Source organism: Megascapheus bottae, chromosome 17 (assembly GCF_031878675.1).
Source record: "Megascapheus bottae isolate mThoBot1 chromosome 17, mThoBot2.hap1, whole genome shotgun sequence".
Classification (NCBI taxonomy): Eukaryota; Metazoa; Chordata; class Mammalia; order Rodentia; family Geomyidae; genus Megascapheus; species Megascapheus bottae.
This window is the reverse complement of record NC_143525.1, coordinates 34,452,303-34,468,836: the sequence shown is the minus strand read 5'-3', so window position 1 is coordinate 34,468,836 and position 16,534 is coordinate 34,452,303. Positions and strand designations below refer to the sequence as shown.

General features: G+C 53.3%; 1 protein-coding gene across 2 annotated transcripts in view; it reads right to left on the bottom strand.

Moving 5' to 3' along the window:
* Positions 1 to 16,534, bottom strand: part of Rara (retinoic acid receptor alpha) — a 47,653-nt gene that overhangs the window by 17,157 nt on the left and 13,962 nt on the right. For both annotated transcript variants that reach the window (XM_090350792.1, XM_090350791.1), the window contains exon 2: positions 4,318 to 4,859. In XM_090350792.1, coding sequence (XP_090206918.1) covers positions 4,318 to 4,495 — 178 coding nt within the window. In that variant the 5' untranslated portion in view covers positions 4,496 to 4,859. The remainder of the gene's footprint in view (positions 1 to 4,317; positions 4,860 to 16,534) is intronic.

The window sequence follows — 16,534 nt, the reverse complement described above, 5'->3', positions numbered from 1 at the left end:
GTAGAGGAGAGTAACAGGGAAAGGCGTTTCCCCCTCTCCTGTGGGTCGAGCACGCCCGCCCGGACTCTGGCTCACAGAAGCAGGCCAGGCCTCATTTACAGACTGAGGATGAGGGGGTCTGGAGCGACCCACCCGCAATCCACCGGAGAGGTGGATGGAAAATTTGGAGCCACTCTCCTCCACTGACTGCTCCCAGCCTCCCTGCTCCCACCCCTGAAATAGAATGACTTCTACACCCTGCTCCTCCAGGCCACCCGCCGAGCTCCACAGACTCCCAGAGCTGCGGCCCGCGGGGGCTGGGTGGGTGTGGGCAGACTGTAGCCACCGCTTCCAGGACAGGGTGACGATCTGGCCCCCCACCTCCCTATCTCTCTCTCTCTCTCCCTCCAGCCTTCTGGATCCTAAACACAGGCGAGGGGGCGTGGCCTGGGAGCTCCCCTGCGCCCCCTGCTGGGGACGCCGGGAGGTCCTGAGGCAGGGCCTCCCTCCGCCCTGGGAATGAGGGCAGAGGTTTCAGCCTTGGCCTGAACCCCCCACTAGGCTCCCCACACCAGGGGCGCCTCCGTCCGAAATGGAGACCAGGAGCTCTGGAACGTCTCCCTCTCCCCTCCCGAGCTCCCCCCATCGACTTCCTCCTGTGTTAATGGGGAGAAGACCCCCACAGTCTCCCATTCCAACTCCTACTTAGAAAGGAGCCAGGTCCCGTCCTAGTCCAGGGTCAGGCGCCAGGCACTGTGCGGACATGGCTTCCATGACTGTGTCTAAGGCCCTCTGAGGTTGGTTCTGGTAAAAATTGGGGGGTGGGGAGGAGAGGAGTAATTTCCTCGGACACAGAAACACCAGCGCCCAGGCCGGGAGTTTGGCCTAGTGGTGGAGTGCTTGCCTAGCATGCACGAAAACCCGGGTTCGAATCCTGGGTACCACATATAGAAAAAAGCCGGAAGTGGTGCTGAGGCTCAAGTGGTAGAGCTCTAGCCTTGAGAAAAATCCAAGGACAGTGCTCAGGCCCTGAGCTCAAGCCCAGGACTGGCAAAAAAAAAAAAAAAAAAAAAGAAACACCAGCTCCCACTCCACAGCCCTGACCCAGTCAGACTCCTGCCCATGAAATCCCCAGGGTCTGCAAACCAGAGGCAGGCTAGCTCTCCCTCCAGCGGAGGGGAAGGGACAAACGCCCCCTCTTCCCAAGCAGGTGCTCTCTGAAGACCACACCTCCTTACTTCTAGGTCCTAAATCCTGCCCTGCCCCAGCCCCAGCACTCAAGCTGAGAGCCTCTTCCAGCCCTGGAACCCTCTCACCCAATACACACAAGCCATTAATCCCCTTCTCAACACATACTCAACCTTGACCACCCCCACCCCTAAAACACACACAGGCCTGACCCTCCACAGAAAGTACACGGAATCCCAAACCTCAGTAAATATCAGCCTTCCCCTGCCAAGTAGGAAAGGGAGAGGCCTGCACTATCGCTGGGACCTCCTACCTACAGTGACCAGGAGTGGCTCTCTCTCCTTTCCCAGGCTACCTGGGCCTCTGAAGAGTGCACCCAGAATACCTGGGGCACGGCCTCTTCTCCCTCTCCCAGAAGAGGAAGAGGCAAGGAGGCTCAATCCTGACAACCTTTGCTGGAGGACAACGGTTCCTCCAACAGATTTCTGTTTTCAGAAAACCAGAGGACCAGAGCATATCACCAATACCCCTGCCCACAGGACGCCTACCTCCCTTAGGAACTGTATGAGCCCTCTCCCCTCCCCCACTAGCTCCAAGTGGAGCCTGAGCTGCCTCCATCCCTAAGGCAGATGTATGAATTTTTGTTGTTTTTTTTTTGTGTGTGTGTGCCAGTACTAGGACTTGAACTCAGGGCCTGGGCACTATCCCTTAGTTTTATCATTCGAGACTGTTGGTGTTCTACCACGTGAGCCACAGCTCCACTTCTGGCTTTTGGGTGGTTAATCAGAGATAAGAGTCTCATGTAGGCCAGGAACATGGCCTAGGTAGAGGGTTCACCTAGCATGCACAAAGCTCTAATTTGATTCCTTCATACCACATACACAGAAAAATCTGGAAGTGGTGCTGTGGCTCAAGTGGTAGAAGGCTGGCCTTGAGAAGGCCCAAGGACAATGCCCAGGCCCTGAGTTCAAGCCCCAGGACTGACAGAGAGAGAGAGGAGAGAGAGGAGAGAGGAGAGAGGAGAGAGGAGAGAGGAGAGAGGAGAGAGAAGAGAGAGAGAGAGAGAGAGAGAGAGAGAGAGAGAGAGAGAGAGAGAGAGAGAGAGAGAGAGGGGAGAGGGAGAGAGAGAGACAGACTCATGGACTTTCCTCACTGGGCTAACTTGGAACCTGGACCCTTGCATCTTAGCCTCCTGAGTAGCCAGCACCCAGCTTAGGTATATGAAATTTTTAGCCATCCTGCTTCCCTATCCAGAGCTGAGGGGCTCTGTTCACAGATAGGTCCTGCAAGGCTGGAGGGACAGTATGTGGCTCTCTTGGAGCCAAGGCCATACCTTGGTCCCAGAGAGGTGGGCCAGAAGCTCAGAAGCAGGTAGGTGGTAGATGGAGCAAGCAGAGAGGCTGTTGTTTACCAGGAGGAGTGGGAAACCCACAGGCTCACAGAGGAGGGGACAGGAAGAGGCATTGCCTAAGTAGGGTGGGGAAGCCAGAGAAAGCTACATTTGCCCCAAATGTGGGCACCCCACCCTGGGAGAAGGTTACCAGGGTAGGAGCCTTCCCCACCCACCTCTAAGAAAGAGGAACCAGCTTGCAACACCCAGGGGAGCGCAAAGCATTTGCTCTGTCTGGCCCAGAGCAGGCAAGAATGAGGCCACACCCCAGCCCCTACCTCCAGCCATCCAACCTCCCCCCTTCCCAGTCCAGACCCTGGGTGGGAATTCTGTTTGCAGTACATGGGGAAGAAACAAGGTGTCCATAGTACTAGGTTATAAGACCCTCAGCTCCCCACCCCCACCCCAACTCCTTTCCTCCTTAAAATTCCCTGGTTCCAAGGGACCTGAGACCAGCATAAGAATCCTGCTTTCAAATGCATGGAGTATGCCACACAGGTGCACCCACCCTTTCCCCAGACACCCTGCGTCCGAAGGCTGCCCACCCCTCATCACCACAGCACAGACTAGCAGACCAGATCAGAATCAGGGGTTCTCCATATCCATCTACCTCACACTCCTATGGAAAGCAGAGAGAGAGCAGAAAGGGAAAAAGATAGCAGGGGAAACTGAGGTAGCACCTGTCTGCCTCCCTGACCCTAGGGCATAAAGTGGGAGTTGCTGCTCCCAGGCGGCTGGTAGGGCCTGGGAGAGAAGGGGCTGATCCAGGAAGCAGTGGTGGCGGTGGGCAGACAGCCAGTGAGGGCGGTGAGGCGCCCAGCCAGGGCCTGCCCCAGGGACAAAGAGACTCCCTGGCTCCGGGGAGAGAGCACTGCCCCCACACTGAGAAGGGGGCACTGACCCAGCCCAGCCGGGCACACAGGGCAATGGTGCCAGGCAGTGTGCCAGTGGCTGTGGGAGGAATGGTAGGTGCCCAGGGCAGGGTGTTCAGTCCCTGCCAGCCAGGAGAGGTGGGACACGTTTCTCAGGTCAGCAGCTGACCAGCCGGCCAGCTAGTTGTCCATAGCCTGTTCTGCTGCTTCCACCCCCTCCCACCCCAGGCCAGGCCCAGCTCCCTCCTCCCTGGCCCTGGCCTAGAGCCCAGCCAGGCCCTGGGGGCCAGAGTTACTGTAAGCGGCCTGGCAGGCCCCAAGCCTGGACTCTGCCAGCTGGCCATAGCTGCCGCCACCTCCCACTACCTGGCTTGGCTGGCCAGAGAAGGGTACTGAGACCCCCACCCCGCCAACACGTGACCCTCAGGGCAGAAAACAAAGACCCTGCCAAGACCATGTTATGTGGCCAAGGCCAGAGTCCAGTCCTTCCCCAAGACTCCCTCCTCACGGGGCTAGCTTGTGGGTCCCTCCCTCTCATGAGCATCCCCACCAAGGGAAGTGGGGGGAGGCAATGGCAGGGGGAGAACAAGGGGCTCCAGCTGCCTCTGGCCTCTCCCTGAAAGCCCTTTCCCTCAAGAGCACGGGTGGGGGTCACTTGCACTCACTCCCCAGAGCTGTCATTTCCACCCTTCCTCCAGCCTCTGCATCCAGTCCTCCTCAGAGCTAGTGCAGGAGAGAGCCACCCAGAACAGCTGAGCCATGGAACAGCATGGCTCCACCCACACTAAATGCAACCAGCCCACAGGCTTAGCCCCCACCCCAAGATAGCCTCCTGAGGCCTGGCCCCTCCATAGCCCCCTCCCACCATGACCCCCCAAACAGACTTACTGGCTGGGGATGGTGTGCTGTATCCACTAACTGGAAGCTGGTGCTGGAGAGTGGTCAGAGCTCCTGGTGGGGAGAGGCCCCCCAGCATAGGGGGGAAGAAGAAGGCATAGGGGGGCATGGGGTAGCCATTGAGGTGCCCACCCCCAGGTGTTGGGCAAGAGCTGCTGTTGCTGGCCATGCCAAAGGGCCACAGTCAGAAGGGCAGGCAGACAGTCCGGCGGGGCTGCCTCGGGCTTCAGGCTGCCCCTCCTTGGGGCATGGGGCCTGGGCCCAGAGGGGGTTTGTGTGGTGAGCCCACACCCCCTCTTCTGTCCTGGAGCTGCCGTCCAAAGTCAACAAGCTAATGTCAGCCTTCTAGAGCCCCCACCCTAGTTGGGGCTGAGTAGGTTGGGGAACGTCCCAAGAGTTGGTCCTTTGGTGAAGCAGTTCTGTGAGCTGGCACTTTCCTGGGAAGGTCCAGAGCTGGCTTTCGGGGCACCAAAAGGGCTGACACTCCTAGACGGACCCCAGCCAGGCAGGAAGGGGAGCCATGTCCTGTGATGCTGCAGAAAGAGGAAAGACAGGTGAGTGGGCACTGAAAAGCAGGCACCCGGGATTCCCTGTGGAGCTCCGGAGATTTTCCCGTGGCATCCAGCTGAGCAGACGGCTGGCACCTTGCCTGGTTGGCAAAGGCAGCCTGGGAGCAGGGCCCAGGCACCACTGGGGGTGGCAGGCTAGCTCAGCCAGGTTGGAGAGATGAGGACATAACCCAGATCCACTGGGAGGCCTCTCAACCATGAGAGTCCTCAGGGAAGAAAGGGTCCCCGGTGCCACCCCAGAGATCACTACAGCAGAGACCGATGGCTGGCTCTCCTTCCCCCAGTGTGGGTTACCTGAGGTCAAGACACATGGACTGTGTGATGGAGGGGGTGGGGTGGGGAAGAGAGGAAAAGCCGCTTCCCTAAAGCATTGGTATTTCTCAGAAAAATGACTCCTAAACTGGGGGGGAATCTCTCTGATACCACTTCCCCCCAAATCCAAGCCCCAGTACCTCAGATAAGTTGGTCTCTATTATATCCATGGGAACAGCAAAGATGGGCCTGGCTGTGATTGTTGGAGTCTCCCACCCCCACAGATGAAAAGGCCAGAGTGGGGCGGGGGGGGGGGGGAGATCTTAGAGTTCACCACACTTCTATCTGCAAAAGCAACACCCTTGGAATGGGGTGGGAAGTGGGCAGAAGATGAAAGGCCAGATGCCCCCTCACCAGTGAGTGTACAGATCCGCACCCTGTTTGAACAGCTGGGAGCAGATGATATGCACAGATACCACCATAGGGTACAGAGGAACAGCTATGAACCCAAGAGATGCCCCCACAGCAAGACACAGGCAACAAGAGAGACAGAGAGAAAAATGAGAAACAGATCCACAAAAAGATGTTTCAGATCCACTGGGCATATAAATAATATGTATACAGATACATAAGAGTTTGTTTTTTGAGTTCTGGGGCTTGAACTCAGGGCCTGAGCCCAGTCCCTGAGCTTCCTTTTGCTCTACCACTTGAGTACCACTTCTGCTTTTTCTGTTTATGTGGTTTTTCTGTTATGTGCTAAGGAATCAAACCTAGGGCTTCATATATGCTAGGCAAACACTCTACTTACCACTAAGCCACATTCCCAGCCCTACAAAAGAGCTAACATACATACACATCCATATCTATATGGTTCGAAAGAGATCTATGTCACCAAATGCTGGTGGCTCAGACCTGTAATACAAGCTTTTTAGGAGGCTGAGATCTGAAAAGCATGGTTCAGAGCCAGCCAAAGCAGGAAAGTCCATGAGATTTCTATCTCTCTCCTCTTAACTACTAGAAAGCCAGAAGCAGAACTGTGGCTCAAATGGGAGAAGAACAGCCTTGAGCACAAAAGCTCAGAGACCTTTGGGGCTGGGAGTTTGGCCTAGTGGTAGAGCGCTTGCCTAGCATGCACGAAGACCCAGGTTCGATTCCTCGGCACCACATACATAGAAAAAAGCTGGAAGTGGTGCTGAGGCTCAAGTGGTAGAGCTCTAGCCTTGAGAAAGTCCAAGGACAGTGCTTAGGCCCTGAGCCCAAGCCCAAGACTGGCAAAAAAAAAAAAAAGAAAAAGAAAAAAATCACAGCCAGGAGCTGGGAATGTGGCATAGTAGTAGAATGCTTGCCTGGCATGCATGAAGCCCTGGATTCGATTCTTCAGTACCACATAAATAGAAAACCTGATAAAGTACTAGCCTTGAGCAAAAGAAGCTCAGACACAGTGCCCAGGCCCTGATTTCAAGCCCCAGGACTGAGGAAAAAAAAATCATAGCCAATCAAAACCACAATGAACCAGTGCTGTAATTCCAGCTACTTAAAAGGCAGAGATCAGGGAAATAAATAAATAAATAAATAAATAAATAAAAGCAGATCAGAAGGGTTGCAGTTAGGCGAAAAAAATAAACAAACACGAGGCCGGGAATTTGGTCTAGTGGTTAAAGTGCTTGCCTAACATGCACGAAGACCCGGGTTCAATTCCTTGGTACCACATACATACAAAAAAGCCGGAAGTGGTGCTGAGGCTCAAGTGGTAGAGCTCTCGCCTTGAGAAAGTCCAAGGACAGTGCTCAGGCCCTGAGCTCAAGCCCAGGACTGGCAAAAAATAAATAAATAAATAAATAAATAAATAAATAAATAAACTGTTAACTCCATCTCAACAAATATGTCTAGCATTGAGGTGAACACCTGTAATCCAGCCATATAGGACATAAGATCCAAACTGACCTAGGGAAAATCCAAGCTCCTGTCTGAAAAGTAAACGAAAAAGCAACAGATGATGATGTATGGCTCAAGTGACAGAGTGCTTGGCCAGCAAATGCAAAGCCATGAGTTCAAACCACAGTACAGGGAGAGGAAAAAGAAACAACGATGATAAATGCTGCCTGGTTCTGTTTTCTTCCCTAATAAATGTCTGCACCCTAGCATAGTGGATGGAGCATACCTCTAAACCCAGCTGCGCGGGAAAGCTAAGGCAAGAGAACTGAAAGTTCAAGATTAACCTGGGGCAATTTAGCAAGACCCTGTCTCAGAAGAAAATAAAGCTGGGAGTTCCGCCTCGTGGTGGAGTGCTGGCCAAATATGTAGGAAAGCCAAGGCTTGATTCCTTGGTACCACATACATAGGGGAAAAAAAAAAAGCTGGAAGTGGTGCTGTGGCTCAAGTGGTAGAGCTCTAGCCTTGAGGAAAAAGCCCAAGAACAGTGCTCAGGCCCTGAGTTCAAACCCCAGAAAAAAAAGAAAAGAAAAAGAAAGAAACAAAAAGAAAAGAAAAAGGGCCAGTGATATAACCCAAAGATAGAGTACTTTCCTACCACGTATGAACTCCTGAGTTCAAACTAGTATCCTGAAAATAAAACAACAAATATTGGTGGTGGGAATGGAAAATGGTATAACTGCTTTGAAGAACAGTTTGGCAGTTCCTCAAATTTGAGTTAGCCCATGACCTAGAGAGGTATGGATAAGTCCAGAAAAAAAAAAAAAAAAGACTTGTAAGGGTTGAGAATATGGCTTAGTGGTAGAGTATTTGCCTAGCATGCATGAAGCCCTGGGTTCAATCCTTCAGTACCACATACCCAGAAAAAAGCCAGAAATGATGCTGTGGCTCAAAGCTCAGAGACAGTGCCCCGGCCCTGAGTTCAAGCCTCAGGATTAGCAAAAAAAAAAAAAAAAAAAAAGGGGGCCGGGAGTTTGCTCTAGTGGTTAAAGTGCTTGCCTAGCATGCACAAAGACCCGGGTTCGATTCCTCGGTACCACATACATAGAAAAAATCCGGAAGTGGTGCTGAGGCTCAAGTGGTAGAGTTCTAGCTTTGAGAAAGTCCAAGGATAGTGCTCAGGCCCTGAGCTTATGGCCAGGACTGGCAAAAAAAAAAAGGAACAAAGAAAATTTGGCATTGTCCATACTAGTCAAAAAATGGAATCAAGTCTAAATGTCCATTAACTGAAAAATGGATTTAAAAAATGTAGATCCACTTATAGGATATTATTCTGCTTCCCCCCAAGGAATACTCCAAAAATATCCTGATACACACTAATATGAGTAGAACTTGAAATCACATAACAATTAGAAAAATATGTACATCATGATTTTATTTGTATGAATGTGCAGGAGAGGCAACCTATGTAGACAGGAAGCACATTTGTGGTTACCAGGAGCTGGGGTGTGAATTCTAGGGAAATGGGAAGTGACCACTGATAGATATGGGGGCTCTTTTTTGGGTGATGAAAATGTCCTAATGTCTAAAATTGGTTGCGGTAGTGGTTGCAGAACCCTATGAATACATGAAAACCACTGAACTGGACACTTTCTTCTACTTTTTTTTGACAGTACCAGGGTTTGAACTCAGGACTTTATTAATTCATTTGGCTTATCTGCTAGGCTAGCACTCTACTACTACTTGAGCCATACCTCTAGCCTGGCTATTCTGGAGATGGAGTTTTGCAGACTTTTCTGCCTGGGCTGACTTCAAACTATGATCTTCCAGATCTCAGCTTCCTGAGTAGCTAGGATTACAGGCATGAGCCACTGGTGCCTAGGTCTCCTTGGTTTTTGTTTTTTGGTTTTTAAAGAAAAAAAAAAAAGCAAGGTCTTACTACATAGCCCTTCCTCACCTCCAACTAGCAATCTTCTTGCTTCAGACTCCTGAGTACTGGGATTACAGGTGTATATTACCATGCCCAGCTTGGATTCTGTAGGCTAATGGGTGAATTTTACAGTATGTGAATTATATTTTAATAAAGAAAGAGGATAAGAAATACCTGGAAGGGGCCGAGAGTGTGTCCTAGTGGTAGAGTGCTTGCCTAGCCTGCACAAAACCTGCATTTGATTCCTCGGTACCACATATACAGAAAAAGCCAGAAGTGATGCTGTGGCTCAAGTGGTAGAACTCTAGCCTTGAGGAAAGCCCAAGGACAGTGCCCAGGCCCTGAGTCCAAGCCCCAGGACTGGCCAAAAAAAAAAAAAAAAAACCTAGAAAAGATAAGGACTGTCTCTTTCTAATATCCTCTGTCCATCCCCACTCCCTAAGCTTAGTAGATACCAGACTCCAAGCCCAGGCTCAAACCTGGAGAGACTAGGGGACTTCTGAGCCCAGCTAGATCAACCAACCAAGCCCTGTCAGATTGAGGGACAGAGGGCAGAGGTATGACGAGGGAGGAGACAAATGCCCCTGGAGTGAAAGGAGTGAAATCTGGACAGTTAACTCATTATGACAACCCTTACTCCTGAGTGGCAACCCCGCCCCCCCTCTCTTCAGCCCCCTGTCATTCCCTCCCAGGCTGAGGGCTGACGTCAGTAGAACAGAACCCCACCCACTGGACCAACTGCCAGCTACAGCAGTGCTCGTCTCCTTGGGCCCCACACAAAAGGAACTAGGGGGAGCCAGGCAAGGGGAGGAGGGGCTGACTCAACCTCACAGGTATCTACCCCCCCTCACACACACACTTACAGAAATCCATGCATGCAGGTCTACCAAAAAACATCTGGGTGGGCAAGAGGCCACTTGCAGCCCCAGCTTGTGTGTGCAAGCACGCACGTGAAGACAGAGAGGCTACAGATACCATCTCTCCACACCTGGGATCTGCCATGCAATGCACACAGTTCAGAACGTGTGTGTACCCCCCCCCATATAACCTCAGGAGCACACAACCCCAATTTCCCACACTGTACAGTCCCTGCCTCTCACACATCAGGCTGGCCCCTGTGCCTACCTCCCTCCTGCCACCCTAACATACATCAAGATGGACCCACATATACCAATTCCCATCCACACAGGCACACAGAGGCCACTTTCCTACCGGTGAGGCCCAGCAGGCACCTGGTCACAGGGAGGGCTCCTGAGCCAAGGCCAAAGTCCAGAATGCCACTTACACCTACATCTCAGGCATCTGGACCTAACTTTAGAGATGCAGGTGGGGAACACCCGCCTGAGCTTTCTGGAGTCCAGCCTTATCCTTAGAGAAGAAATAATTGTGGCCACCTAAGAACCAATGCTTCCATTCTGTCCTTGAAAGTCGGAAATCAGATGAAATTTCAACCCCATCCCCCTCACATACATACCCCAGGGAGTGGCTTGATCACCTCAGAAACTCCAAGAGCCTAACCCAGCTCAGTCTGCAGACTTCAATGCAAAACTGCTCCGCTCCCAGGAAGGAGGGATTTCTACTGAAGAAGAGGGCAAAGATCACAGAAATGGGCCAAGGGCCAGGTTGATCAGAGAACAGGGATGGGCAAGGGCAGAGATGATTGGGGTAAAGCGCACAGAGCACAGACTCTGCCGCTCAAGGTTCTAGGTGAGCAGGTGAGACAGGACCCTTGGCCCCAGTGCCTTGCACCCAGTGGTAGAGAAAGCCCCCCGCAGGGAATTGAAATCAGTACCGAAGAAAGGGAAAACACACTATCACATCCAACTTCGGCCCTATGCCAGCCATCTCTACTGCACACAAGCACGAGAGAGAGAGAGAGAGAGAGAGAGAGAGAGAGAGAGAGAGAGAGAGAGAGAGAGAGAGAGAGAGAGAGAGAGGGAGAGAGAGAGATATCGACAGGCCTGCAACTCCAAAACACAGCCCAGAAGGAAAAAGAAAAAAAAAAAGTATGAGAAGGCAGAGTGACTCATAACCTATCATCTTAGCTACTCTGGAGGGTAAGATCTAAAGACCATGGTTCAAAGCCAGTCCGGGCAAGAAAGTTTATGAGAGTCTTATCTCCAATTAACCACCCAAATAAAACTGCAAGTGGAGCTGTGGCTCACGTGGTAGAGGAGAGCTTTGGGCCCTGAATTCAAGCCCTAGCATACCAGCACAAAAAAATAAAAAAAGGAGGAGGGAGGGTAGAGTGGGAGAGAGTGGCTGCCACCAACCATATACCATACTCACTCGTGTCTTTCATGCCTTGAAGGTACCAGGATTACATTTCACCCCAGGGTAAAATGTCCCCAGCTCCATACATTATTCCCCAGAGTCACACACTTGAAAGAAAGGCAAGAGTTGCCAGATGGTCTGAAGAGTTAAATCTCAGCTCTGCCACTCTGGGTGACCTTAGGCAAGTCACTTTAACCTCTCGAAGGCATGTTTACAAGCCTGTGAACTGCCTACCTACATTGGAGGATCAGGGAAGTTGAGCTGAAGGAAGCACCTTGCCCAGCCTGGTGTAGAGGCGTGGATACCTGGGCACTCCCTCCTTCCCCACAGCTTACCACCACCCTGGGAGGGAGCTCTCAACAGGCACTCCCGGGAGGGAGCTCTTATTAGGCGCTGCCTGCCTCCCCCTCGCCCCCCCCCCCGCATCACCCCAACTAGGGCCAGCATCTGTGGCTAGAATCGGGAGGGAACCTAGCCCATGTTCCAGGGTCCTGCTTCCCCCTAGACAGAGGAGAGGGATGTGGGGAGACGGATATTATGGGTGTGGGTGGAGGCCTGACCACAACCCTTTCCCAAATTCCCTTCTTGCAATTCACAAACCAAAAAAAAAAAAAAAAAAGAAACCTTTGGATGTGGAGCAGGAGAAGAAGAGAAATCCACCATTTCCTCCTCTATCTTGGGGTGAGGAGCCTCCAAACCCATCTGGGCCCAGTCTCCCTTTTTCATTTATTTCCTCCTGTAACCCTGCCTCCAGTGAAAGAACAGTTCCCCCACAAACTGAAGCCAAGCAGTCAGTCCCTTCTGGAAGGGCTGAGAGAAGGAGCTAGGACTGGGGAGCTTAAAAGAAGGGGAGACAGGGGGTTTCCTGAACATTCTAGACAGTTAATGAATCATATGCAAATGACACCCAGAGCTCAAACTCTACTTGGGTGGGAGGGACTCAGCCTTGGCAGAAACAAAGCCCTGCCTCCTTAGGACCCCCTACCCTGCCAGGAGCTGGCAGAGCTGGCCAAGCAGGGGCAGGGCGGGACAGGGCCAATTTCAAAGGAGAACAGTGGGCTGGAACTATTTATAAACTTTCCAGGAAAACACACTCACACACACAAAGCCGCAACCTCTCCCCTCCTCCATGCTCTTCCAACTTCGGGCAGGCGGGCTAGCAAGCAGTAATGGCCACCACTCTTTTTCCTCCTCTTTCCCAGGGTCCCCCCTGGAAAAAAAGAAGCACCTCGGGAAGGCAGGGATAAATGGAGGTTCCTGCATCTACCATCCCCACCAGCCCTACTCAATCCCTGTTTGCCTCTCTACTGGTTTGAAAACCTGCCCTAGTGTGTGCTAATCCAGGGCAAGGCCCTAGAGGAGGTTACGAGATGTAGCCACTGCATCTCGCTATGATACCACTGCCATGGCCTTAAGATGCAGTCTAAAATCCCACTTAGGAGGCTGAAACCTGAGGATCCTGGTTCAAAGCCAGCCTGGGTAGGTAGGAAAGTCCGTGAGTCTCTTTATCTCCAATTAATCATCAAGAAGTCAAAAGTAGAGCAGTTGGCTCCAGCAGTAAGTGTTAGCCTTGAGTAAAAAGCTAAGAGACAGAGCCCAGGCCATGAGTTCAAGCCCCAGGATTGGGGGCAGGCCAGGGAGGGGGAGGTGCAAGTGGATCTGAAGTTGCTCCATAGCCCAAAGTTTTATACCACACAGTACAAAGTTTTATCCCAGGCCCAGAGTTCCAGAGCTGCCTGGCCCCTGGGCAAAGTCATCAGTGACTGAGTGTCTACCAGACAGGGAGGGCAACTAGACAGATAACCCAACCCAAGACAGGTCAGGTTTCAGGAGGAAGAAGTAGGGTCTTACTGGTCCTCCACAAAGCATCCCTGGGGGACAGGCTCCGAAGCCCAGGATGGCTAAGGCTCACACCCAGAAAAGAGCGATGGCCTCTTAGCAGATCTTACTTGGGCACAGGGAGTAGGTGAAAGGGCAGGGGGCAACCCAGGCCTCAAGGAGTGGACCAACCCACAGGGAAGGAAGAAAACAGGAAGAGGAAGAGATGGGCCTGCTGAGGCCACAGCCAGACCACAGGAGTGTATGGACTGTACAAAGGCAGCTCTGCTTTGTGGGGGACCAAACGGGCACAAAGGGAACCCCCCAGCTTGGAAACTACCAGCTTCACATCCAGCCTGACACGGGGCTTTCCCCACCCTCACCTTGGCAGCTGCCCCCTCACCACTGTCTGTCCCCACTCCACCATGCAGGAAACATGACTGAAGGGAGGAGGACTCACAGACAAGTGACAGGGCAGCAAGGAGGGGCCCCACTCATCACCTCAGCTCAGCCCCGACCGAGCCTGAGCTGAATCCTAGGGCAAACTGCCAACAGCACTGGATGCTACCAGCCCCCCTCCCTGGAGACCAAGCTGCAGAGAAGCCAGGAACACCGCTCCTACCTCAGGATATCCTTTTGGCTCCAACCCCAGACCAGGCCTGAGTCAGACTGTGACCCACCCCAAACTACCCCCCCCCACAATCATGGACCCCCCCCCCAGCAACTTCCTACTCCACACCCAACCACTCAGTTGGGGCTGATATCCCCAGATAATCAGGGAAGCCCACAAGGGAGGAGGTGAGGAAATGGGGTCACCAAACCTCATGGTCTCCACTTAAAGAACAGGGCCTGCAAAGAAGAAGCAAGCATACTGGCCACCGCTTTGTCCCCCAAAAAACACATACAGGGGTTCCTCCCAGAGCCTCAACCCTCCTGCCTGGGTTCCAAGAAACCACAGAAGCTTCCTGGGCAGGTGGTATCCATGAGCACACAAGACAGGAGTCCAGAGAAAGCTCCCACACTGAGGGGGAGGCCGCAGGGGAGTCACAATCTAGGATCTTACAAAGCTGAGGGACCCAGGCTGGAAGGGACAGGGCTGCCAAATCAATCTCACACAGTCACAGCCACAGTCAAACACAGCCAGACATGGTGGTCACAGTCTCCCCAACACTCAGTCTGAGTAGGTGGCAATGACTCTTTCCCATAGACGGAGGTCTAGGGAGCCCTGAGGGACCCAGGGCATCAGAGACCACACACAGTCAGACTGAAAAGGGCCCCCTAGCCAGCCCCCCCCAAAGTCTCCCTCCCAATTGTGGGTCTTTAGGGGAGGGGCAGCTCCCTCCCCACAAGAACCAGGGGTAGTGCCTACAGGGCCATCACCATGGTAACCAACAACAAACATCCCGGGAACCACAGTGGGACAGGAAGTGACAACCACGTGACAGGAAGACATTTTTTTTCTCACTGTTGGGTGGGGAGTGATGAAGATTGCTCCAGGTTTCTAGGGAATCAGTTGTTCCCCAACATTCTTCCACCTGCAGCTGGAAGAAAGGAGGACCACTAGCAGGGTGTCACCCCCCCACACACACTAAGAGCATGGTCAGTCTATGCCGGGCCTGGCAGGGTCCTCCCTCTCCATCTGCCACTCATGGTTCCCTCCTTCAGTCCCCCTCCTCTCCACTTCCTGCCGTGACTGGAGATCAGAGAACTCCCCACCGCAGCTTCCCCTTCTCAAGTCTCAATTCCTGGGCTGAAGGTTTCACTGTGGGGCGAGGAACAGAGGGAAGAGGCACAAGCGACCTGCAGTAGGACCCAGAGGACAGAGGCTCCAAGGGGAGGGGTCAGGAGAAAGCCACTGGGAGGTAGGTGTGTGTACACACAGGCACACAGTGAGTAGGTCACAGTGACATACCGCTGCTGCTGCCGCCGCTGCCGGCTGGACGCAATGACACACAGAGACTGCCTGACCTCAGGCAACTCCAGGGGGTGGAGGGAGAAGGAAAAAGGCCAGAGGATCCAGCCAGCGCACCCCACTTAGGCCCTGTCCTAAGCATCTGGGTTCATCTGAGGTGTCTACTGGCTTCTAGGCAGCCAAGGTCCTATTTGCTCAGCCTGCCCCCCACACTGCCCTTTGTGTGGAGGAATCTCCCTCCCTGCTCCAAGGTGCCCGTCCAGGCGAGGGCACCTTGGCTGGAGGTGGGGGGGGAGATGGAACCTCCCTCAACCCCCTCCCCTTCTCTGCAGATGTCCCAGACTATATTTAGCCCAAACCGGGCGGCCAGCCAGACCCAGACTCCCCACTGGCCAAGCGCTGAGCTCCCAGTTTTTATGCAATTAAAACTTTAACTGAGAACCACCTCCATCTACACCCCCTAACACACACACACACACACACACACACACACACGCGTGCGCGCGCTCACTCACACTCATACACCCCCTTGCCCTGCCAAGACAGCGGAGCTCAGAGAACTTGGAGGACAACCTGGATTGTAGCAGGTGATGGGGGCAGGGGACACAGCAGGACACAGGCATCGATGCTGAGATCAGGTTGACATTTGGGGCGGTGGGAGGGGTGAGCTGGAAGGGAAGGTCATATCTAGTTAGGGATGAAAGTTGCCTGGCTGCAGAAATTCCACCTGTCATTTTGCAGCCCCCTCCTGGCCAGCTCCAGTTACAGGGTTGGAGATGACAACAGGTGCTGGCCAGGCTGGCAGCAGCCTAATCCCCCCACCGGCTCCACAGGCTGATGGTGGTGACTGGAGGTCCAACAGGGGCCCTTTGGGGCAGGATGCCCTGAGGGGTGGGCAGTCCGTAGCCCTCTGTAAGCACTGGCTCTTATGTGCTGGAGGGTCAGGAGAAGCCAGAGAAAACTCAGCTCCATAACACCTATTTCATTTCCCCATGATGCCAGGCGGGCGGGCTAGAGTGTGGGAGGTCTGTCTGCCTGCCTGCCTCTTCCCCTCTTCCTCCTCCTTCTTTCCAAATTCCAGGAACAGGCAAGGGAGGCTCCAGTTGTGGGGAGAAGAGAGCAAGCAGGCAGTCCCAGCTGGAAAGGGGGTGTGTGTGTGCTGGAAGGGGAGTGAGGACCAGAGCAGGAGGCGAGATCCAGACAAGCAAGAGACATCCACACCCAAGCCTGACAAGGACAGACACACCAGACACACCGACGACAAGGCTGACAAATTCTCACACTCTGGGCCAGGTCTCTACAGGCGGCCCACCCCGCAGGGATATCCAGACACCTTCAGCCAATTCTCCAATTCCCAGAACACTCCCTGGACACACACAGAGATTCAGGCGCTGTCCCCCACCTCACATGCCCCCACACAAACTGTGTGGGCTCACTAGCAGCTAGAGGACGGACAGGGGAGCAGTAGGGTAAAGACTGCAAGCATTGCAGAGGATGTAAGAGCCAGGGATATCGGTGCCATCACGCCTTTCCCAAAATTCCATCAAGACAACCCTGGTCATTTTGCCTGGGGCCCTGCCA